This window comes from Schistocerca gregaria, chromosome 2 (genome assembly GCF_023897955.1).
Source record: "Schistocerca gregaria isolate iqSchGreg1 chromosome 2, iqSchGreg1.2, whole genome shotgun sequence".
In the NCBI taxonomy this organism is placed as follows: domain Eukaryota; kingdom Metazoa; phylum Arthropoda; class Insecta; order Orthoptera; family Acrididae; genus Schistocerca; species Schistocerca gregaria.
This window is the reverse complement of record NC_064921.1, coordinates 427,294,017-427,320,152: the sequence shown is the minus strand read 5'-3', so window position 1 is coordinate 427,320,152 and position 26,136 is coordinate 427,294,017. Positions and strand designations below refer to the sequence as shown.

The 26,136-nt window shown below is 39.9% G+C and overlaps 1 protein-coding gene across 2 annotated transcripts in view; it reads left to right on the top strand.

The window, feature by feature from the left end:
- LOC126336181 (uncharacterized) overlaps positions 1-26,136 on the top strand; it is a 52,536-nt gene that overhangs the window by 13,764 nt on the left and 12,636 nt on the right. For both annotated transcript variants that reach the window (XM_049999686.1, XM_049999687.1), the window contains exon 2: positions 12,385-13,242. In XM_049999686.1, the coding sequence (XP_049855643.1) occupies positions 12,391-13,242 (852 nt within the window). In that variant the 5' untranslated portion in view covers positions 12,385-12,390. The remainder of the gene's footprint in view (positions 1-12,384; positions 13,243-26,136) is intronic.

Here is a 26,136-nt window from a genome sequence, read left to right as displayed (position 1 = left end):
GTTATGAAAGTTTTAATATAGAAAGGACATGAAGATATGTTAAATGGTTGAGGTTTGATAACTCACATAATACATCTATATCTACATTTACATCTAAATTTATATTCCGCATGACACCCAACAGTGTGTGGCGGAAGGCACTTTATGTGCCACTGTCATTACTTCCCTTTCCTGGTCCAGTTGCGTATGGTTCGCAAGAAGAACGACTGCCGGAAAGCATCCGTGCGCGCTCGAATCTCTATAATTTTACATTCGTGATTTCCTCGGGAGGTTTAAGTAGGGGGAAACAATATATTCGATACCTCATCCAGAAATGCATCATCTCTAAACCTGGACAACAAGCTACACCGAGATGCAGAGCGCCTCTCTTGCAGAATCTGCCACTTGAGTTTGCTAAACATCTCTGTAACGCTATCACACTTACCAAATAACCCTGTGACGAAACGCGCCGCTCTTCTTTGGATCTTTTCTATCTCCTCCATCAACCCGACCTGGTATGGATCCCACAGTGATGACCAATACTCAATTATAGGTCAAACGAGTGTATTGTAAGGCACCTCCTTTGTTGATGGACTACATTTTCTAAGGACTCTCCCAAAGAATCTCAACCTGGTACCCGCCTTACCAACAATTAATTTTATATGATCATTCCACTTCAAATCGTTCTCCACGCATACTCCCAGATATTTTACAGAAGTAACTGCTACCAGTTATCATATAATCATACAATAAAGGATCCTTCTTTCTATTTAATCGCAATACATTACATTTGTCTATGTTAAGGATCAATTGCCACTCCCTGCACCAAGTGCCTATCCGCTGCAGATCTTCCTGCATTTCGCTGCAATTTTCTAACACTGCAACTTCTCTGTGTACTACAGCATCATCCGCGAAAAGCCACATGGAACTTCGACACTATTTACTAGAAATGGTTCAAATGGCTCTGAGCACTATGGGACTTAACAGCTGAGGTCATCAGTCCCCTAGAACTTAGAACTACTTAAACCCAACTAACCTAAGGACATCACACACATCCATTCCCCCAGGCAGGATTCGAACCTGCGACCGTAGCAGTCGCACTGTTCCAGACTGACGCTACTAGCAATGGTCCCATAACACTCCCTTGCGGCACGCCAGAGGTTACTTTAACGTCTGTAGACGTCTCTCCATTGAGAACAATATGCTGTGTTCTTTTCGCTAAAAACTCTTCAATCCAGCCACACAGCTGGTCTGATAATCCGTAGGCTCGTACTTTGTTTATCAGGCGACAGTGTGGAATTGTATCGAACGCCTTCCGCAACTCAAGGAAAATGGCATCTACCTGGGAGCCTGTATCTAATATTTTCTGGGTCTCATGAACAAATGAAGCGAGTTGGGTCTCACACGATCGCTGTTTCCGGAATCCATGTGGATTCCTACAGAGTAGATTCTGGGTTTTCAGAAACGACATGATACGCGAGCAAAAAACATGTTCCAAAATTCTACAACAGATCAACGTCAGAGATATAGGTCAATAGTTTTGCGCATCTGCTCGACGACCCTTCTTGAAGACTGGGACTACCGGTGCTCTTTTCCAATAATTTGGAGCCATGATACTATCATAAATTTCAAATCTTTTATTACAATCTGATTTCAGATTATTAACTGTTTCATCAATAGGCATTATAGACTGGGAGACTCAAACGCTTATAACGGGTGGCAGGGAAAAAGAATCCAGGCAATTTTTTTTAAGTGCATGATCTGAAAACTACCTTGAGCAGTTAAACAGAGAACCGACTCATGGCGATAACGTATTAGACCTTCTGGTAGCAAACAGAACCTAACTATTTTAAACAGTTAATGCAGAACAGGGAATCAGCGATCATAAAGCTGTTACTGCATCGATGATTTCAGCCATAAATAGAAATATTAAAAAAGGTAAGAAGATTTTTCTGTTTAGCATAAGTGACAAAAAGCAGATTTCAGAGTACTTGGTAGTTCAACACAAGAGTTTTGTCTCAAGTACAGATAGTGTTGAGGATCAGTGGACAAAGTTCAAAACCATCGCACAATATGCGTTAGATGAGTATGTGCCAAGCCGGAAGAGATGGATAAGAGCCACAGTAGTACAACAACCGCGTTAGAAAACTGCTGCAGAAGCAAAGGGAACTTCACAGCAAACATAAACACAGCCAAAGCCTTGCAGACAAAAGAAAATTATGCAAAGAAAAGTGTAGTGTGATGAGGACTATCCAAGAGACGTTCAATGAATTCAACAGTAAAGTTCTATGTACTGACTTGGCAGAAAATCCGAAGAAATTGTGGTCTTATGTCAAAGTGATAGGTGGATCAAAATAAAATGTCCTGACACTCTGCGACCAAAATGGTACTGAAACAGAGGATGACAGACTAAAGGCCGACATACTAAATGTCTTTTTCCGAAGCTGTTTCACAGAAGAGGACTGCAATGTAGTTCCTTCTCTAGATTGTCGCACAGATGACAAAATGGTAGGTATCGATATAGACGACAGAGGGATAGAGAAACAATTAAAATCGCTCAAAAGTGGTAAGGCCGCTGGACCTAATGGGATACCAGTTCGATTTTACACAGAGTACACAAAGGAACTTGCCCCCCTTCTTGCAGCGGTGTGATGTGGATCTCTAGAAGAGCATAGCGTTCCAAAGGATTTGAAAAGGGCACAGGTCATACGCGTTTTCAAGAAGGGACGTCGAACAGATGTGCAGAATTATAGACCTCTATCTCTAAAGTCGATTAGTTGTAGAATTTTGGAACACGTTTTATGTTCGAGTATAATAACTTCTCTGCAGACTAGAAATCTACTCTGTAGGAATCAGCATGGGTTTCGAAAAAGACGATCGTGTGAAACTCAGCTCGTGCTATTCGTCCACGAGACTCAGAGGGCCATACACACAGGTTCCCAGGTAGATGCTGTGTTTCTTGACTTCCGCAAGACGTTCGATACAGACGTTCCCCACAGTCGTTTAATGAACAAAGTAAGAGCGTATGGACTATCAGACCAATTGTGTGATTGGATTGCAGAGTTCCTAGATAACAGATCGCAGCATGTCATTCTCAGTGGAGAGAGTCTTCCAAAGTAAGAGTGATTTCAGGTGTGCTACAGGGGAGTGTCGTAGGACCATTGCTGTTCACAATATTCGTAAATGACCTTGTGGATAACATCGGAAGTTCACTGAGGATTTTTGCGGATGATGCTGTGGTATATCGAAAGGTTGTAAGAATGGAAAATTGTACTGAAATGCAGGAGGATCTGTGACGAATTGACGCATGATGCAGGGAATAGCAATTGAGGCTCAATGTAGACGAGAGTAATGTGCTGCGAATACACAGAAAGAAAGATCCTTTATCATTTAGCTACAATATAGCAGGCCAGCAAATGGAAGCAGTTAATCCATAAATTACCTGGGAGTAGGCATTAGGAGTGATTTAAAATGGAATGATCATACAAAGTTGATCGTCGGTAAAGCAGATGCCAGACTGAGATTCATTGGAAGAATCCTAAGGAAATGCAATCCGAAAACAAAGGAAGTAGGTTACAGTACACTTCTTCGCCCACTGCTTGAATATTGCTCAGCAGTGTGGGATCCGTACCAGATAGGCTTGATAGAAGAGATAGAGAAGATCCAACAGCGAGCAGTGTGCTTTGCTACAGGATCATTTAGTAATCGCGAAAGCATTACGGAGATGATAGATAAACTCCAGTGGAAGACTCAGTAGCTCAGTACGGACTTTTGTTGAAGTTTTGAGAACATACCTTCACTGAGGAGTCAAGCAGCATATTGGGAATGAGATTTTCACTCTGTAGCGGAGTGTGCGCCTGGCAGATAAACACTGTTTTAATCTGCCAGGAAGTTTCACATCAGTGGACACTCCGCTGCAGAGTGAAAATCTTATTCTGGAAACATGCCAAAGGTTGTGACTAAGCCATGTCTCCGCAATATCCTTTCTTTCAGGAGTGCTAGTTCTGCAAGGTTCGTAGGAGAGCTTCTGTAAAGTTTGGAAGCTAGGAGACGAGGTACTGGCAGAAGTAAAGCTGTGAGTACCGGGTGTGAGTCGTGATTCGGTAGCTTAGTTGGTAGAGTACTAGCCCGCGAAAGGCAAAGGTCCCGAGTTCGAGTCTCGGTCGGGCACACAGATTTAATCTGCCAGGAAGTTTCAAGCAGTATATTGCTCCCTCCTACGTATATCTCGTGAAGAGACCATGAGAATAAATCAGAGAGATTAGAGCCCACACAGAGGCTTACCAACTATCTTTCTTTCCACAAACAATATGAAACTGGAAGAGAAGGGAGAACTGATAGAGGTACTCAAGGTACTCTCGGCCACACACCGTCAGGTGGCTTGCGGAGCATGGATGTAGATGTAGATATGTTATACTTATCATTATGAAACTGCATAAGTTTTGTGACATAGTTATTGAACTGTGTTAGAATACTTGTGTATTCAGGTCTTCTAATAAATTCTTTCTCTAAGTATTTTTTGGTAGCTGCATGACAACAATGTATATGGTCTTTTATGTTTACTGGGCAATGGCCTTACTGCAGTAGATACACCGGTTCCTGTGAGATCACCAAAGTTAAGCGCCGTTGGGTGTGGCCGGCACTTGGATGGGTGACCATCCAGGTCACCATGTGCTGTTGCCACTTTTCAGGTTGCACTCAGCCTCATGATGCCAATTGAGGAGCTACTCGACCGAATGGTAGTGGCTTCGGTCAAAGAAAACCACCGTAACGACCAGGAGAGCTGTGTGCCGACCACACACCACTCCTATCCGTGTCCTCAACTGATGATGTCACGTTGGTTGGATGGTCCCGATGGGCCACTTGTGGACTGAAGATGGAGTGCTTTATGTCTGCTAATCTTCTACCTTTAAAATCAATGAAATCTTTACTTATTTTAAAAATACTTCTTCATTCCTTTTGAAATTGCTTAATTACATTTACTATTTCCAATTCTAAATCTTGTTATTTTTCTAATGTTTTAGATTTGTTTTTCACCACTTTTTTTCTAATTTTATTTCCTAAAATGTTCATTTATTAGATTCAAAATATCATCAAATTCATAATAATTGATACGAATTTTAATACAAATAAACACAAATGGTCACATATTACTTCACTAAAATTTTGTATCTTTTCATTTTTATAGGACAGATCATTTTTCTTCAAATAATTAACTATCTGTTTAGGTATATTTCCACCATTCCTATAGTAACATATCCATTGTGTATCTAAATTAAAAATTCCTCTTTTAAAATTTTTTAGTTTATTAGGGAACTTGTCAGTCATAAATACACCATGAAAATGTTCAGTTTTCTATTGCTTAACAAGGTTCACTATATTGAAGTTCCTAGTGCATTAGGATACTTGTCAATTACTTTTTGCAAAGTTTTTTAACCCTGTACCTTTCTTTTCCATTTCTAAATCACTCCCCTTTTGCTCTCTAATTCTTTACCACCTTTCATTTTATTCATAACAGCATTTGAAACTGCTGCAGCACCACGTGCTAGTGTACCAGTAGTAGTTAAATATGGTAATGGTGCCAACAGTAGTGGTAGAACATCACCTTGAAACTAGATTCTTCTTCCTTTTCAGTTAGATATTCAATAATTTTTTTCGCAACAGTAGTTGCTAATGTTATCAATAAATTGCCACCAGTTTTATTATCTCATTTTTTTGTGCTTCAGCTAAAAACTGATCAATACTGTACAGTTGATCATTATTAGCTTTAATTTTAATTGCTGTTGCTTTAATTTTACCACTAGGTTGAAATTTTTTAACGATGTCAAAGGTATTCATTTATACAATCAAAAATTATAAACCCCATCCATTGTCATCAAGGTCAAGTCCCATTCCCAGTTTTCTTTTTCCATGCATTATTCCTCTAAATGCAGTAGCTGCTTTGTTTTCACTAACTGAAGCACTAGGAGCATGCATTCTTTCTTTTGCAGCTAATTGAAGCTTTTTATCTACTTTGTGTCTTTTTTGTAAGTCTTTATTATCTCTATAGGCTATACCATGTTCTTTGCAAGCTTCATCTAATCGATTAATTCCTTTATCTCCACATGCTAGTCTTTCTCCTAGCTTAGTAAATGGCTCACAGTAATAACATACTGGAAAACGCATATCTGACATTGGCAAATTGTTTAAAGCCCAATTTACTAATCCTTTACCACATTTTCCATTTTCCCAATATATATGTGGCAAATGATTTACAAATGTAATCGAGTATGGAGTTCCTTTCAGATGGATGATGATGAGAGTTGTTAACATCTTTACTCTCCCAACATTTTCATCATGATCGTTATTATTTACAGCCAGTTCTTCTCCATGGGTTACTGTTAATCTATCACTTAAATCTCTAACATTACTTAACCAAACACATTCAACTGGCTTTTCTGTGTATTTTTTAATTAATCCCTTACAAATTTTTTCTATTTATGAATCATCAATATTTTGCGATACATTTGACTAATAAACTTCAACAGTTTCTTTTATTAAAGCATTGTATTTAACTTCTTTACTCGATTTTATTTTATTTGGGTTCTTATCAGACTATAACGCTCCTGCTTTTAAAAAAATCTGCATAGTTTGATAAATCAATAGAATTAAATGAATCATTTGTATCATCCATAGTAATATGTTCTTTAGTTAAAAGATTCATTGATCCATCTGTAGCCTCATATGTCCTATCACCAACAGTTAATTTATCTCCTTCAAATTTAAATGAACTAACAAGTCTTAATCCAAAAACTTCATGTTCACTGTGATTAGTATATTCTAACATTCTTCCACTTATTTTTTTTAACAGTTTTATCCTTCATTATCTTTTCTCCATACGTCATTAATAAATCTGTTATTTCAGATTGACTTAAAGTATAGTCACACTGTGGACTTTCATATTGTCTAAATGGTGATAGGCATAAGGAATAATTTGTTTGTCAACCTCTCTATTTTCTTCAGTTACCTCCAAATACTAAAATTCCTTCTTTTACTTGTTCAATTGCATCGATATAACATATTTATGTTACAAAATGTTTAATTTGTGCTCTGTATTTACCATTATTGATTTACATGTCATGTCTATTGTTATAAAACCAAAATCATCCTTCCAACATTTACTATACATGTTTCTGAATTCGTCATATCTTAAATTACCACCAAGAAATAAATGATAAATATGAAGTAGATTTTTGTCTCAAAATATTCAAAAGTGGAGACTTGGACTAGTTGTTTTTGTATCTCTGAATATGTGTGAGCTAAATAAAAACAATCTATTCCATTATGTCTACCTCTAGTAAAACTCCAGTAAAATATTCTCTTACAATATCTTGATTTTCCAATATAAAGTCATAAAATACTATAACTGTATTATCTTTACACTCATGTAATGGTATAATTTCATCATTGATACTAATATGTGTAGCTGTTTCAGCATCTAATTAATCTTCAATTTTTTTAAGTTTTTAAATAAATTCTTGATACTTTGAATGATGCAGACCTAATGAAAAAAATATATAGATGATTAATTTTATCCCCATTTAGCCATCCTGGTGCTAAAATGTAATTATCGATCATTAATGTTGTTTTACCGTATCCACTAGGGCGAATAATAGCACATCTAATGGAATTAGGTAATAATTTAGTATGTTTATTTTTTCACTTCTTGTCTGAAATTCTTATTTTTAGATCCCAATTTGTTTTCATTTAATTACCAATCATTGAGTCGAGTAATACAACTGTGTGATAATTTATCAGTGCTAAAAAAACTAACTGTACCTATAAGAGATAGTTTTAGAAGTGTAGCATTGGTTTGTTTTTATAATGCATTTTTAACTCCAATTGTTACAGCGAAAAATAACAAACTGTATTGTGATGGATAGAAAATAATAATTCCAACAGGTTAATATACTTTGAAAGGTTTAGAAAAACTTTAATCATACAAAAAAGCCTAATATACACATTAAAGCAGATGAGTGCTTAAATAGAGTAACAATTGAGAGTGATGTTAATTTGCATGTGGAGATAAAAGATAGAATTGTCAATGTGTTAGAATTTAATCAAACTATGGAAACCAATAACAAGAGTATTGCTAATGATGAGAATGAGCAGAAAATGAAACATTTTATCAATGTCAGAAGAAGGACAAATATAATCCCAAGAACACAGAAGAGAATATAATACATAACCAGTTTGATAGAACAAGTTGAAGTACAGTGTCAAAACTAGAATCCAAGACAGTTGTTCCAAAACATAAAAAAAATCGGAAATGCCGATTTCAGAGCTCAAGTTTTTTCATTTTAGATGAGAATGGCAACTTAATAAATGACTATGAAAGAATTGTAGAAAGATGGAAAGAATTCTTCTCAGAACTGTTGAATCACCCAGACCCAGACGAATTGTTACCTGCAGACACTACAGAGGTAAAGAAAGATGAAGAAGAATGGGAAATCAGTGAAGAAGATGTGAAAACCACATTCAAGGACTCAGAAACAACAATGCCCCAGGGGAGGAGAGAATAACTTCAGAATTAATCAAGGAGGGAGGTGAGAGCTTACACTTAGAGATATGTAAACTGACCCAGTTGATATTGACGAAGGAGACACTGCCAGAAGAATGGAAATTTGCTATAATATGCCCAATATACAAGAAGGGAAACAAAATAGAATGTGGTAGCTACAAATAAATCAGCTTGTTGAATGTAATGCATAAGGTACTGTCCATCTTTATCCTCAGAAAATTGCACACATTCATAGAGCACAACATATAGGAGTACCAAGCTGGCTTTCGACCATACCCTTTGACAATAGATCACAATTTCACATTAAGACAAATGTTTGGGAAACTCTGGGAATATGATACAGATATCTACAGCCTGTTCATCAATTATCAACGTGCATATGACAGCATCCACATGAATAGCCTATACAATGGAATTCATGACTTCAGAATCCCTGAGAAGCTAGTGAGAGTGATGAAAGATTGTATGGAAGGGTAAAAGGCAGCAGTATGTTTCCAAGGAGCTCTCTCATGTGTTCTGTTCAATGTCATTTTAGAGAATGTAATAAAGGAGCGTAGGCAAGAGGAGTGGGCTGGAGTACAGGTGGATGGTACTTCAGTTGTCTGGCATATACCAATGACATAGTACTATTAAGTGAATCAAAGCATGAGCTGAAAGTAATGTACCAGAAAATGGACAATTGTGCACAAGAGGACAGAAGGTAAGGTTCAACGTGAATCAAGACGAAACAGAGTTCATGCCATTAGGAAAAAGACAAGAGCAGCAAGAATTTCTTGAGCTAGACGGCAAGAGGTTCAAGAGATTACACCAGTCCAAATACTTGGGATTTACCAAGGACAACAACATAAAATTGGACATCAAGGAAAGTGATAGCAGTGGGAATGAAATGCATGGATTCCCTCACAGACACGTTCAGTTCTAAAACGAACTCAGAGAACACTAAGATGAAAATCTACCACACAGTGATATGCCCAGTAATAATGTACAGTTGAAAAGCATGACTAAGTGAGAATAGGAAAAATTATTAATATTTGAAAGAAGAGTAATGAGGAAGATCTGGGCACCAGTTTTAGATAATGGACAATGGAGGAGGGAAAACGAGGAAACATACCTTCTGATGCCACAACTAACTATCCTTCAGAAGATAAAGAGCAAAAGAATACAATGAGTGGACCATGTATCCTGTATGCCAGATGGAAGACACGCGAAGATGGCAATAGATGGGAAACCAAACACCAAACGCCCCACTGGACGACCAAGGCAGTGCTGGATGGAAGACATAATGAAGGACCATGCAGCCCTGAGGATTGAAGGCACCTGTAGGAACCGGGCATAAAACAGGAAGGAATGGAGGCAAGTTGTGGAAGCAGTGTGTGGTCTGCAGGGCCTGTGATCGCTGGATATCTATATATCTATCTATCTAATGATATTACAAAAATTATACCATTTGAGTTAATTAATACAAATTTTAATTTAGCTGATGGAATGTTCATAAATCGTAATGATCACTATCACCAAGAAACTAATACTATTGCTTCATTTAAGCCTAATGTAGAATTTGGAACACTAATAATTTATGAATCAAATCATTCTTTGAAAGTTGCTTGCAGATTAAAACTGTGTGCCCGACCGAGACTCGAACTCGGGACCTTTGCCTTTCGCGGGCAAGTGAGTCGTGCTTCGGTAGCTCAGATGGTAGAGCACTTGGCCGCGAAAGGCAAAGGTCCCGAGTTCGAGTCTCGGTCGGGGACACAGTTTTAATCTGCCAGGAAGTTTCATATCAGCGTACACTCCGCTGCAGAGTGAAAATCTCATTCTGGAAATCATTCTTTGTTTATTCCAATTTATGATTAAATTCAGGATTTAATTGTAACTATAACTGATGAAAATGATAATCTAAATGATTTCAATGGCGCTGCTGTAACAGTTATTTTACAGATGAAATGATGTTTTTATTCTCAGCTACGATCTACTCTCTTCTGCCAGAAGGAAGTCAGTACCAAGACTAAGTTATCTGTGCACCGTTCAATCTTTCGACTAACTTTGTTGTATGGGAGCGAAAGCTGGGTGGATTCAGGTTACCTTATCAACAAGGTTGAGGTTACGGATATGAAAGTAGCTAGGATGATTGCAGGTACTAGTAGATGGATACAATGACAGGAGGGTGTCCACAATGAGGAAATCAAAGAAAAACTGGGAATGAACTGTATAGATGTAGCAGTCAGGGTGAACAGGCTTAGGTGGTGGGGTCATGTTATACGCATGGGAGAATCAAGGTTACGCATTAGACTCATGGGTTCAGCAGTAGAGGGTAGGAGGAGTCAGGGCAGACCAAGGAGAAGGTACCTGGATTCGGTTAAGAATGATTTTGAAGTAATAGGTTTAACATCAGAAGAGGCACCAATGATGGCACTGAATAGGGGATCATGGATGAATTTTATAAGGGGGCTATGCTCCAGACTGAATTCTGAAAGGCATGATAAGTCTTAAAACATGATGATGATGATGATGATGATGATGAACTATAAAAAGGGAAGTAATGTTTTATCTTGAAATGAGCATCCTTTTGTTTCTTCATCCGAATCACTGAATTTAACATCATCTGTTAATGGTAAAATATGTATAGAATGTCATATACTAAATAATGGTAAAATAAAAAAGAAAAAAAGTACTATATCCCCTGGTAATGTTGAGTGGATTTTATATATTATAAGGAGCTAATTTGGGAAGGAGACGTTTCTGTAATTTTTACATGGAGCTCAAGTGCTGGAGATGTTATACTAAGATGGTCTGAGTACAGTAATGATGGTGTTGAAATAAAAGAGGGCAAAATTGTCATAGAAAATATGGAAATTACGGTAACAGTTGTTAAAAGTGAGCCTAATTTTGAGCTTGAGCAATGAGAAAATATACTGAAAAATACAAAAATTTCCATATCATATAGTGAACTACAAACTGTAGAAGTAGCTGGATTAGATGGCAAGAAATATTTTGAACTAGATATCACAAGTTACTATAATTCAGTGGTGTTTGATATGCCTTATTTTATGTATGTTGTATTTCAAAATATGTCAATACGAATTGTGGCAAAAATATTTTTCAAAAATTGAATTAAATAATAACTATAACACTATTATCAATTATAATAATGTATTTATAAAGCAATTAGAAGATAAGACACTCATAATACAATGACTAAGAATTAAATACAACTGAAAATCTTTAACTGCACTTAAAATATATTTTACAATTAACTGAGATAACAAATGGATGCCCATTTGCTGTCCATCAATTACATGTAATTATTTTATGCCTCATTTGAATTTTCTTTTAAATCGATGAGAACTGGACGTTGGGGTATTATCTTGGACGTTTTACATTTAGATAGTAAAAAAACCTTCAGGGTTGTTATCCATTTTTATTGTCTGTCAATTACTAAAAACTTATGCAGTTTTTGTAAGTGTGTCTCATTTGAAAGGCCAATTTTTGTATTGAAAAATGATCTGACTGTTAAAAGCAGTGATAAATGCTAATAGAAATGCCTCATTTTATATCTAAAATTGGGCAATATTGGGAAGTGCACCAGTACCTACGTTCTTATACTGCTCCTGTTGCGAGGAACTTGCGAATTTGGCTGATGGTGTGTTTCATAATAACTAAGGAGATGTCATCTTTTTCTCCATTTTTTTATTTTTGTAACATTTGAAATGCCTTATGAATAGATTTCTGTGTACTAATTTTGAGTCTGCTATTGTAACTGATTTTGAGTTTGCTATTATAGTTTATTAACTTTCCAATAGTGGGTCTACCATTTCTAATATCGTGTTTCTGCATGTGCACATCAGGAAGAGATGGCCCAGACTGGTGAGAAGACCACACTGCCAGAGTGGATCGACGAAAAGTTCGTGGCTTCGTCGTTGAGAAAGGCGGAAAAGGACGATGATCTGCACGTGGAATCGATGGACATAGCCGGTGCGGACCCTAGCGGAGGCGGTTTCCACGGCGAGATACACCGTGTGATGGCGAGGGTGCGCCACGGCAGCGGTCAGGCGAGGAAGCGGTCGATGATTGTGAAGAGTCTCAGTCGGTCAGGACCGAGCATGGAGGCTGCGCACATAGGCAGCCTGTTTCTCAGGGAGACCCTCTTATACAAGGAGATACTGCCCGCTGTAAGCTCTGCTCTGAAGGCCGTAGAAGGCAGCGACTGGCAGCCATTGGCTGCCAATTGTTACCAGAGCGGCTCTCTGCCCACAGAGTATCTCGTCCTGGAGGACTTGCAGGAATCGGGCTTCAAGGTGGCCGAGAACGGGAAACTCCTGGGTCGGGAACAGTGTTCGCTGGTTGTGAAGTGTCTGGCGCGCCTGCATGCTGCTTCTCTTTTGTTTGCAGGCCACGAGTCGCTCGCTGGTCCCACGTTCAAAATCCATCCATTGCACCTAGAGGGAGCTAAGGATTTCTTCCGGACCTACACGCACAAGGCTTTCGCAGCAGTGGCGGAAAATCTGGGAAAGCATACCGATTATGAGAAATACGCAACCAAATACAGAGAGCTGAGTGCTGACATTTTCGACAGGGTGGAACATGCGGTGACTTCTGTGACACCGGTGCTGGTGGTTCTGCTTCACGGCGACGCGTGGAAGAACAACCTCATGTTCAGATACAGCGGTGACCACGTGACAGACGTCAGAATCATCGATTTCCAAGTGAGTTTACAAAAACTAAAAACTACAGGAATTTCCTGAATTTTGAATAGACTGAAATGGAAACGCGGACACAAGCGAAAAACGCATTCATCTACATCTACATGATTATTCTGCAATTCACATTTAAGTGCTTGGCAGAGGGTTCATCGAACCACAATCATACTCTCTATTAGTCCGCTCCCGAACAGCGCGCGTGAAAAACGAACATCTAAACCTTTCTGTTGGAGCTCTGATTTTTCTTATTTTATTTTGATGATCATTCCTACCTATGTAGGTTGGGTCAACAAAATATTTTCGCATTCGGAAGAGAAAGTTGGTGACTGAAATTTCGTAAATAGATCTCGGCGCAACGAAAAACGTCTTTGCTTTAATGACTTCCATCCCAACTCACGTATCATATCTGCCACACTCTCTCCCCTATTACGTGATAATACAAAACGAGCTGCCCTTTTTTGCACCCTTTCGATGTCCTCCGTCAATCCCACCTGGTAAGGATCCCACACTGCGCAGCAATATTCTAGCAGAGGACGAACGAGTGTAGTGTAAGCTGTCTCTTTAGTGGACTTGTTGCATCTTCTAAGTGTCCTGCCAATGAAACGCAACCTTTGGCTCGCCTTTCCCACAATATTATCTATGTGGTCTTTCCAACTGAAGTTGTTCGTAATTTTAACACCCAGGTACTTAGTTGAATTGACAGCCTTGAGAATTGTATTATTTATCTAGTAATCGAATTCCAACCGATTTCTTTGGGAACTCATGTGGATCACCTCACACTTTTCGTTATTTAGCGTCAACTGCCCCCTGCCACACCATACAGAAATCTTTTCTAAATCGCTTTGCAACTGATACCGGTCTTCGGATGACCTTACTAGACGGTAAATTACAGCATCATCTGCGAACAACCTAAGAGAACTGCTCAGATTGTCACCCAGGTCATTTATATAGATCAGGAATAGCAGAGGTCCCAGGACGCTTCCCTAGGGAACACCTGATATCACTTCAGTTTTACTCGATGATTTGCCATCTATTACTACGAACTGCGACCTTCCTGACACGAAATCACGAATCCAGTCGCACAACTGAGGCGATACTCCATAGGCCCGCAGCTCTATTAAAAGTCGCTCGTGAGCAACGGTGTTAGGAGAACATTTTTTTTGTTCTACATTATTTTATTTCAGTAAAATGCTTAACAGTGAAAAAATCAACTTAACCCTGTGTTGTCTGGACCATCAAAGCTCCAAAACTTCCCAGTGTTCTCCTGAGTAACTGCAGTAAACAGTAACAAAAATTACAGATGTCTCTCTTCGGAATTTTAGTTTTATTTTCTTACCATTTTAGGAAGGTGATACGTTTGAGTATCATCTGACCCTCCAGTGCAGTGGTCGGCAAACTTCTTGTTCAAGAGCCAATACTGACGTTGTGGAGCGGCGCCTCGGCTTGCAAATCTACCAATCTTATTACACATTGATAATCTACTTAATTAGTATGTTATGAGCCTCCAACAGACTAGCTCTCCTAAGAGTCGTCAGGCGCATATTCTCTGGTGTTTCGGCATATATTTGCAATTTCGCTTTTACAGTGTGTAACTGGAGTGAGCCAAGAAAGTTCAGACGACATCTTGAGTGAACGGAAAGCGTAATAAACAAAATTATTTTTAAAGCGGAATTTTGCGTTTACATTCGATAGAGCGATCTCAGATTGTTCAAGAAGAGCGATATTCGTTTTGTCGATATATGTTGACGGGGACAGTAAAACACAAAGAATAATCAATATTCCAGCAGCGACTGAGGAGCGCTGGTGCACAGCAGTAGCAGTCATCGCAGGCCAGGCCAATACTGTCACTGCTCGAGTACTGGTTATTCTTTGTGTTTTACTGTCCCTGTTAACACATTTCGATAAAACGAATATCGCACGTGACTAATCTGGGATCGCTCTGTCGCATGGGAACCCAAAATTTCACATTCCCTCGAAGCTCGGCATCGCATGAAAGTAGTTAAGAGCAGTGTTTGTTTCTGGCCGACTCCAGCATCACAGTGCGAAAACGAAATTGCGAATATCCGCTGAAATACCAGAGAAAATGCGCCTGACGACTCCAAGAAGGCACACCCTGTATTTTAACGGCGCGATAAGTTGCCAATGGCCTCAGGTGCGGGCCCGAAATTTGTGACACCGTGATTGACTGGCGATAAGCTGTTGTGTTGTCTGAGTGAGCAAATAATGGTTAATAACAACTATTGCACTTACATTTAAAAACCGTATGCAATATGAGACACGGTCACAAACGTTTACAAAATGTTTTGAATGTCACTTTTCTTCTACTCATTGCGTTGTATTACAACAGCCTTAATTTAACTTCTTATTCATTGCTTAAAATAATGTGCACATTAACGAATGTATGTTACTTCCGTGTCCAACCCTACAGTACGCCATTGCTTCTGACTGGTACGACTGTGCACGCCTGTCAGTTGTCAGTACTAGAGCCGGCCGTAGTGGCCTTGCGGTTCTAGGCGCTACAGTCTGGAGCCGAGAGACCGCTACGGTCGCAGGTTCGAATCCTGCCTCGGGCATGGATGTGCGTGATGTCCTTAGGTTAGTTAGGTTTAATTATTTCTGAGTTCTAGGCGACTGATGACCTCAGAAGGTAACTCGCATAGTGCTCAGAGCCATTTGAACCATTTTTTCAATACTGGAAGACAAACAGTAAAATACAGAGTGTTACAAAAAGGTACGGCCAAACTTTCAGGAAACATTCCTCACACACAAATAAAGAAAACATGTTATGTGAACATGTGTCCGGAAACGCTTAATTTCCATGTTAGAGCTCATTTTAGTTTGGTCAGTATGTACTGTACTTCCTCGATTCACCGCCAGTTGGCCCAATTGGAGGAAGGTAATGTTGACTTCGGTGCTTGTGTTGACATGCGACACATTGCTCTACAGTACTAGCATCAAGCACATCAGTACGCAGCATCAACAGATTAGTGTTCATCACGAACAGATTCGGTGACCGATGGATTGGTAGAGGCGGACCAATTCCATGGCCTCCACGCTCTCCTGGCCTCAACCCTCTTGACTTTCATTTATGGGGGCATTTGGAAGCTCTTGTCTATGCAACCCCGGTACCAAATGTAGACACTCTTCGTGCTCGTATTGTGGACGGCTGTGATACAATACGCCATTCTCCAGGGTTGCATCAGCGCATCAGGCATTCCATGCGACGGAGGGTGGATGCATGTATCCTCGCTAACGGAGGACATTTTGAACATTTCCTGTAACAAAGTGTTTGAAGTCACGCTGGTACGTTCTGTTGCTGTGTGTTTCCATTCCATGATTAACGTGATTTGAAGAGAAGTAATAAAATGAGCTCTAACATGGAAAGTAAGCGTTTCCTGACACATGTCCACATAACATACACTCCTGGAAATTGAAATAAGAACACCGTGAATTCATTGTCCCAGGAAGGGGAAACTTTATTGACACATTCCTGGGGTCAGATACATCACATGATCACACTGACAGAACCACAGGCACATAGACACAGGCAACAGATCATGCACAATGTCGGCACTAGTACAGTGTATATCCACCTTTCGCAGCAATGCAGGCTGCTATTCTCCCATGGAGACAATCGTAGAGATGCTGGATGTAGTCCTGTGGAATGGCTTGCCATGCCATTTCCACCTGGCGCCTCAGTTGGACCAGCGTTCGTGCTGGACATGCAGACCGCGTGAGATGACGCTTCATCCAGTCCCATACATGCTCAATGGGGGACAGATCCGGAGATCTTGCTGGCCAGGGTAGTTGACTTACAACTTCTAGAGCACGTTGGGTGGCACGGGATACATGCGGATGTGCATTGTCCTGTTGGAACAGCAAGATCCCTTGCCGGTCTAGGAATGGTAGAACGATGGGTTCGATGACGGTTTGGATGTACCGTGCACTATTCAGTGTCCCCTGGACGATCACCAGAGGTGTACGGCCAGTGTAGGAGATCGCTCCCCACACCATGATGCCGGGTGTTGGCCCTGTGTGCCTCGGTCGTATGAAGTCCTGATTGTGGCGCTCACCTGCACGGCGCCAAACACGCATACGACCATCATTGGCACCAAGGCAGAAGCGACTCTCATCGCTGAAGACGACACGTCTCCATTCGTCCCTCCATTCACGCCTGTCGCAACACCACTGGAGGCGGGCTGCACGATGTTGGGGCGTAAGCGGAAGACGGCTTAATGGTGTGCGGGACCGTAGCCCTGCTTCATGGAGACGGTTGCGAATGGTCCTCGCCGATACCCCAGGAGCAACAGTGTCCCTAATTTGCCGGGAAGTGGCGGTGCGGTACCCTGCGGCACTGCGTAGGATCCTACGGTCTTGGCGTGCATCCGTGTGTCGCTGCGGTCCGGTCCCAGGTCGACGGGAACGTGCACCTTCCGCTGACCACTGGCGACAACATCGATGTACTGTGGAGACCTCACGCCCCACGTGTTGAGCAATTCGGCGGTATGTCCACCCGGCCTCCCGCATGCCCACTATACGCCCTTGCTCCAAGTCCGTCAACTGCACATACGGTTCACGTCCACGCTGTTGTGGCATGCTACCAGTGTTAAAGACTGCGATGGAGCTCCGTATGTCACGGCAAACTGGCTGACACTGACGGCGGCGGTGCACAAATGCTGTACAGCTAGCGCCATTCGACGGCCAACACCGCAGTTCTTGGTGTGTCCGCTGTGCCGTGCATGTGATCATTGCTTGTACAGCTCTCTCGCAGTGTCCGGAGCAAGTATGGTGGGTCTGAAACACCAGTGTCAATGTGTTCTTTTTTCCATTTCCAGGAGTGTATTTTCTTTCTTTGTGTGTGAGGAATGTTTCCTGAAAGTTTGGCCGTACCTTTTTGTAACATCCTGTATACTCCCTCTCACATTCACTAAACCCGCAGTGGCCACGATACTTACCCCTCGCCCCTTAAGGAAGCGGCCAGTTTACTTAGCTCACGCCAGAATTTACCAACGTCAATTAAAACTGAACCTGTCTTAAAATATTGTTTGCTCTGTAAGCATGTTTGTTTTTTACTGAGTAGGAAAATTATATTCTTAATGTTAGTTGACTGTTTTGGATTCAACTGTTAGTAGATGCATGTTATAAATAAATCGGCTGAGAGCCGGGGGCCTCACGAGCCCTTGACGCCTGCAGCCCACTGTCCGCAGTTTGGCGACAACTGCACCAATAGCTTGCCGAGCAAGAGTTCTTAGTTCAGCACTTTTCCTAAGTAACGAATCCAGTCGTGCTAGAATGCACTAAGGCTACGAATCAGTGAACATTAAAATAGTAACTATACAGTTAGAAAATGGTGTTAAGGAAAAATATTTTTATCTTCATTGCAGCTGTGAAATACTCCACAAAATATACATTTTGAATTTGGTCCTGATGGATTTTTTTTCACAACAATGCTCTATTTATTGCAAAAGTGATAAAGTATCACCTTTTCTTTCCTAATTTCACATTATTTAGGACTAATTACTTCTTTTTTTTTGCATCTATTGCTTTGTGCCAAAACTGTCTTGCAGCTCTTGGACTGATATGCTTTTCATTCATTTATCCCATCAGTTCCTGAGAAACATTTCTCCTAAACTCTATAAGTGGAATCTTCCTATACAACCCACAAAATAGGTCATGACGAGTTAGGAATGCTGTTTGGATCTTATTCCCAACCGATAAGCAGATTGAAGTCTGTCAATGTGGTTCACAAATTCCATATTAAAACACTAGACCTTTACTACAAAGGACGTTTAATGTTGATTTTAAGGGCATCCTTCTGCTTTGTGGAGATTAACATTACTTCTGTTCTGTAATACTTGGAAGCCAGACACCCAATTTTATTGTCTCCAATAAAGTACCTCAATTCTAGAGGATGACATCTTATAATGAAAGTAACCTCTTTTAATTTCCTTAGAAGATGAAAGGTCTAATGGGGAACTTTTCCAATTTATCCTCATTATGCCACAAAAGAGAATTGTCTCTATTTTTGCCCTCCAGGTAGGAAAAAGTATGTCAAAAGTTATCGGAGTCCTGCCCCTTGTGTTTATTCCAATAATTCTACGAAAATATAATCCTGAAGCACAGATTTCAAATTCACTGCCCACAGCTGTATTTCTCCCTTGATAAAAATCAAAGGAAATAATGTAGCTTATCAGGTCATCAGTACGCCACAGTTTGTAGCCACGTTGTACAGGCTTCGTCGATTTGTATTATTTCACCGAGTTTTTTTCTCTGAAGAAAATAATTGAATTGTCTACGTCTCACACACCTTCTGTCAGTTTTAGTACCAGACATCGTTCTACTTCTGAAAGAATTTTCATGTAAGCAATATTTTATGTCTTTTCTCATTTTTCTACAATTTCACGTTAACTGATGTTGAGCTCCACGGGTGCATATTCTGTCAAAAATCTTTCAAAACCGAAAGATTTTGAAACCTACAGGATTGTTAGCATCATTTGCACGCGTATCATTGTCTCTTTGACTAGCAAACGAGATGTAGAGGGAGGCGTAGTATTCTTAAACAACTGTTAGTCTAGGATGTGGGAAATATGTGTGTAAACAAAACAAACAAGGAACGACATTGATGGTAATTAGAAGTACCAACAGGCAACAAACTGTCAATTTATAATGATGGTACGATGGTACACATTATTATGGTAGGCCAACTAACTTTTATTGAATGTTGCACTACACGTCCGAGTCACGCAGACACAAGTCGCTATTTCTCAGCTTAGTCACCAAGGCTCTGTAAACAACGGTCGTAACCTTCTACCAATCGCACAACTCCCCGACGAAAGAAATTCTCTCGTTTTCCAGTTTCTCAAGGAGCCATTCGGGAACCACTATGTGAACGTCCTCATCGTCTGAAAGTCACTTGCCTCCCTCCTCCCGCCGCCCCCACCTCCCTCTGGCCTCCACTACCTGCAGATGTTTCTGCAGCTTTCAGAAAGAGATGGAAATCGCATGTGAAAGATCTGGAGTGCTCCGATCACACATGTCTGTAAGGCTTTGGCCAAATTATTCGAACCATTTCTCTACTGCTCCATGTGATACTGCATTTGATCCATATACTACCGGACTTTCACGGTTCATCTGTGTGTATTTTAGACTTTTCTCAAATTCATATTGTTCCGCGTACTTATTTTTCTATCACGTTTCCAGTTGCCGTGCCATTTCGCTCTCACACCGTACTTCACGTGTTATCCGAACCGCAGCAGAATTGTCTCTGCAGGAAAGCCTGAGCATATACTCTCTTGTGACAATGTGCCACTCTCGTTGCACAATGGCCTTAACCTGGGACGACATACGTAACATCCTTTATGAAGTCGCTGTGTACATCAGCAAATAAGATACCACATTGTTTGAACTTACAGAGGTATTCAACCACTGTGATGGACCACCACTCGCTGCTTATTGTGTCATTGAGACAGATGTTTCAGTCTCGATTCTGCTCTTTATTGCTGTTATTTGTCGTAAGATTGACTCTAATTGTTCCACAGAGCCTCATAAGACGGAGATAACCCTTTTTATTTTGGGTCTAGGCTACTTCATTCATACAGTTAGCATTTTGCATAATTTTTATGTATCATACAGATTTTAAGATTAATTATACTGTGCCCGCGATAAAATGCAAATGCAACTATCATATCTTTCCTTCAAGCGCTTTTAGTGTGTGATTGTAACATACATAAATTTCTTAAGGCTTTTGACAGTGCTAATTAGCTAGCTTGAAAATAATTTTTCACTTGATGTTCAGCAATTCACATTTATAGACACGTTTAGAGATTAACCCATCATCAGAGAATCTTGGCATTCTTAGTACACATTACAATATCATGTGTGCGGTAACTGCTTCAGAGTACATTTGTATTTAAATTGATTACGTTTCACAAAAATCAATCCATAGTAATGTCGGCATATATATGTTGGCATTAGTTTGGTAGTAAATCTTAAAATATTATACATAATAAATCGCAGTGAAAATCATGCTTAAATTCTCGTTTTACCTATCGTTTCTAATAGTTGGCTAGAACAGATAAGAGATTTTTCTAATCTTGATTGCGATTAAGTAAGCAGTGACACTAACTTGCAAGTATCCCAAATGGCGTTAAAGTCAAAGGGCTTGTAACAAGCTGCAAAACAACCAACTCCTTTTTAATAATTGTTATGATATGAGCGTATTTTTATTTCTTCTAACGGTATGAGGTTGTATGTAATGTCACATGTCTGCCGTTTTCGCTTCTTTCTTGTCGTGGGCTGGAAAACCGGGTCTTGCACAAATTTGGAATTACCACCACGTACTCATTGCAGCACAGTTTCAGCATATCAGAACAATTTGCGCTGGTATCATTGCATGTCGTTATATGATGTACAAAGCTCATCTACAGTACATGTATTATTTTTTATGTTGACACTTTATATTTCTGCTTTTTAACATGCCACCAACAGGGCAATGAATATCTGCGGTTGTCCGTGTCTAACGAGCGAAACCGGTAAAAAAAATAATACGCGTCTTGTGGCTGTGTTCTGTATATTTTATACAACGGCCACTGCGTTCCCAGGAGTCGATTTTTGCATTTACTATTAAAAGCTGTGAACCTTTCGTGAAGTTATATCTTTGTATTGTTCACAATAACGCAGGAAATGCAGAATAATAACACGTTTATCGATTTCGTAAGTGGGGTATTTAATGTGCACAGTTTTCTTCTTCATTTTTGGCTTAGATACTTGAATCTCACTACACTCAGCACGATGACCTTCTTGCCATAATTTGCACACTATCGGCTTCGCGTAGTCAAGTTACGTATTTTGCCTGTACTGCATATAACATTTATTACTTTCAATTTCTACTTCTAGATTACTTCATAACTCTCTTTTCATTCGCATCGTCAATTAATTTTATAACGTTACCAGCAAACCGTCGTGGTTGTTCATGAAGGAATTTTCCATCCCGAGTTATCTTCCACTACGACAGCAGAGTGGCTCTGCTGGTTTCAGTACAAAGACCACATTGTTCTCCTGTGCTTTTTAGGGTGAAATTAATAACCTATAACGGTCGTTTTACTTATGATTAATGGTCTATAAGTGTCATTATAATCAACATTAATTATATGCTAGATGGCGACCTAATAGTGCTCTTGTGTTCATGTTTCACTAGGAGTCCGAAATTGTCATAATAAAGATGATAATTTTTGACCCAAAAATGACACCTCCCCTCCCCTACCAGTGCAATGTGGTCCTATTGGTCCTTCCTACACCACCACGTCCCCTCCTCCCTTAGTGTCTCCAGGATTTATTTGGCATACTTAATCTGTACCGCCGGCCGGTGTGACCGAGTAGTTCTAGGCACTTCAGTCTGGAACCGCCCGACCGCTACGGTCGCAGGTTAGAATCCTGCCTCGGACATGGATGTGTGTGATGTCCTTAGGTTAGTTAGTTTATGTAGTTCTAAGTCTAGGGGACTGATGACCTCAGATGTTAAGTCCCTTACTGCTTAGAGCAATTTGAACCATTTGGATATGAAGAATAACGATATTGAATGTTAATAAAATTTGTTTTATTTAAAGAACTTTAAGAGTTTCCTGATAAAAGTTAGGAGGTATTACTTTTCAGCACATTCTTGTAAAAATGAGACACTCTGCAAAGATATTTTACTTAAACGGAAAATTTTTGCAATGGGAAAGCGTAACTACAAAAAGCAGCAAAATGACATGTCAGCATCGTAAACACCTAGTTCAACACGAAGCCTGCTTGGTCTGCTTACTATACTACTACGAATCTGAGGAGTAGTAAAATCTGTCGACAGGGTTCCGCACAAACGGAAATTTGATCTCAGATCACGGGCGAAATTTCTATCTTTGCCTCAAGGATAAAATAGCACATTAAAGTAACAAAAAATCAAAATACTTAAATATCTCTTATATAGTACAAAATAGATGTAGCTCACTTAAAGTCTCTACTAATACACTTCGAAACTACTGACTTAAGCTATCACATAGTGAAAACTAGTGACTGTTTGATAAAATAAGATATTGGTCAGTAGTTTTAACGTCTGAATGTAAAACAATTTCGTATCAATAAGAAACAAAAGATGGCGAGATTTCAACTACTTTTCAATGTCAGCCGAACGCGTATGACCCCCATGCCAGGACATTAACCTTGTATTGTACTGTGTTTGAAGTAATCTGTTGGGCTGCTTTTTTTTCTTTTTCCAATGGGGTAGACAGGAAGGAAACAAACTTTATTGCAAGAATGGCTTCTTGTTTTATACTTATCCATTTACACAACTAAAATAATAACATTATTTTTTAAGTAAGAAAATTAGCTAAAGCCCATGTATTTATGATATTATTGTAGCCCAATGCTAGCGCATTAAGTTTGTCTTGCAGTAAAAATCGTTTATCATCTTTTGCTGATAATGCTTTTACTGTCACACAGTGCAAATTATACGACACTGCTATATTAAATAGAGAATGGGGAAGAAAGGGAAGGGATCGTTGGAAATTAGTGGCTTCCAAAGTATTGTGGTGATGCAATGGCGGAAATTGAAAATTTGTATCATTCGGGAACTCGAACAAGAATTTGCCGCTTTTCATGAGCGTATGCCTTAAACGCTTCTTTTTTTTTTGGTTTTGTAAAAACAGAACTCGCCATATTATGCCGCCATCGCCTAGCTTCCTTCAGCTGTATTTAAGTTTCCTTAAGTAGCTAAATTCTTCTTGCTTAAATTCAACTACAATCTTCAATTTCCTCTTGAAACTAAAACATTCTTTTTGTTAGGATACTGGTATGTTATTACTTAATTCGAGGTGACATGTTAGTAGAATTGAGATTATTTTCTGACTATATTTGAAATAAGGGAACTATACTTCTAGATGAACTCTGAATTTCTTCTGAAAAGTAACTGTTGGGTGTTTTCATTTTTAAACGTACTTTTTTTATAAAAATTGTATGAATGGGCCCAATTTTCCCTTTTTCAATTGCTTCTGACGAATTTGTGCCGTTCTTGGTGCAACTTTAGTTTGAAATCAATTACAGATTCACCTCCGTCGCTGATGACATAGTTTACACAGGAACATACACTGAGGTGACAAAAGACACAGGATAGCTCCTAACATCACGACGGGCCTCGAATTGTCAAGCGTAATGCAGCAACTCGACATGGCATGGACCCAACAAGTTGTTGGAAGTCCCCTTTAGAGATATTGAGCTGTGCTGCCTCCATAGCCATCCATAATGGCGAAAATGTTGCCGATGCCGGATTTTATGCACGAACTCTCGATTTTGTCCCATAAATGATATATGGGGTTCTTGCCGGGCGATCTGGATGGCCAAACCATTCACTCGAGTTGTTCAGGATGCTCTTCATATAAGTCGCGAACAGTCGTGTTTTGGTGACGTGCCAGATTGTCATCCGTAAAAATTCCATCGTTGTTTGGAGATATGAAGTCTATGAATGGCTGCAAATGGTCTCCAAGTAAACAAACATAACCATTTCGAGTCAATTATAGGTTCAATTAGAGCAGAGGACCTAGTCTATTCCATGTAAACATAGCGCACACTATTATGAAGCCACCAACAGCTTGCATAGGCCCTTCGTGGCAACTTGAGCCCATGGCTTCGTGGGACCTGCACGACACTCGAACGTAGCCCATTAACACCAAATATCGCCCCACTGTCCTAATGGATACGTTCGTCGTACCCCGCACATTGATTTCTGCGGATATTTAACGCAGTGTTACTTGTCTGTCAAGACTGACAGCTCCACGGAAAAGCCGCTGATCTGCATCGGAAAATGTGGGGCGTGAGCTTCTGCGTCGTCTGTGGCGAGAGGTAATGCCTGAAATTTGGTATTCTCGACACACTCTTGACACCGTGAGTCTCGGAATATTGAATTTCCTAACGCTTTCCGTAATGGAATGTCTCCAGCAACCATTCTGCGTTTAACGTGTGTTAATTCCCATCTTTCAGCCATTGTCATGTTGGAAATCATTTCGCATTAATCACCTGAGTAAAAATGACAGCTGCACCAATTCACTAACCTTTTATACCTTGTGTATGAGATCCTACCGCCATCTGTATATAGCGTTTCTCTATCCCAAAGCTTTTTTTACTTTGGTGCATAAGCCTAGTGACTGCTCTCGTTTTAGAAGCCGGGAACTTTTAAATATCTACGTACATTATCTTCCTGGTGTTAATTCCAACCGTTTTCGTCCATAATAGCATCGTACATTTAAATTTGATCCACTTCCAAAGGCGTAGGACTCGTGAGCAGCCTACTTTTCGTTGCAGCGCTGTGTCAGCCACGCCACAATGTTCATAGTAAGTGTTTCTCGCGAGCGTCAGGTAGTTTCACCATCATGCTATCGGAGAAAGATCGATGAAGAACATGTAATCGGCTGAGCGCAGCGTTGAGCTTATAGTCGAATCCGACAAGTTAGACCACATTGTCGTCCAGTTCAGATCTGCGTTTTATTTGGCTGGCTGTTGTGTGGGCTCCTTCCTTCTGTAGTTCTTCCATAATCTTTTCCATAGTGAACTTCTTTTTATTTGGGAGTTTTTCGAGAATGTCCGTTGTGATTTTAACAGTTTAAGTAATATATGTTGGAGCTCGTCGGTGCGTTTTACTTCTTCTGGTAATTCCCCCACGCGGCCTTCAATAAATACTTCTGATTTTGTGGTTATTTCTAGAATTTTATAAGATTTTTAACTAAGGAGGGCTGTGCATTTTATCTCACAATCTATTAAGCCTAATCCACATTCATTTGACGACATGTTAGCTGGTCACTGGCTTCAAGGTATAGCATCCCTTTTCAGATGAACCATCGATATACTTATTAATTTGAGCAATTTAGCTCTATG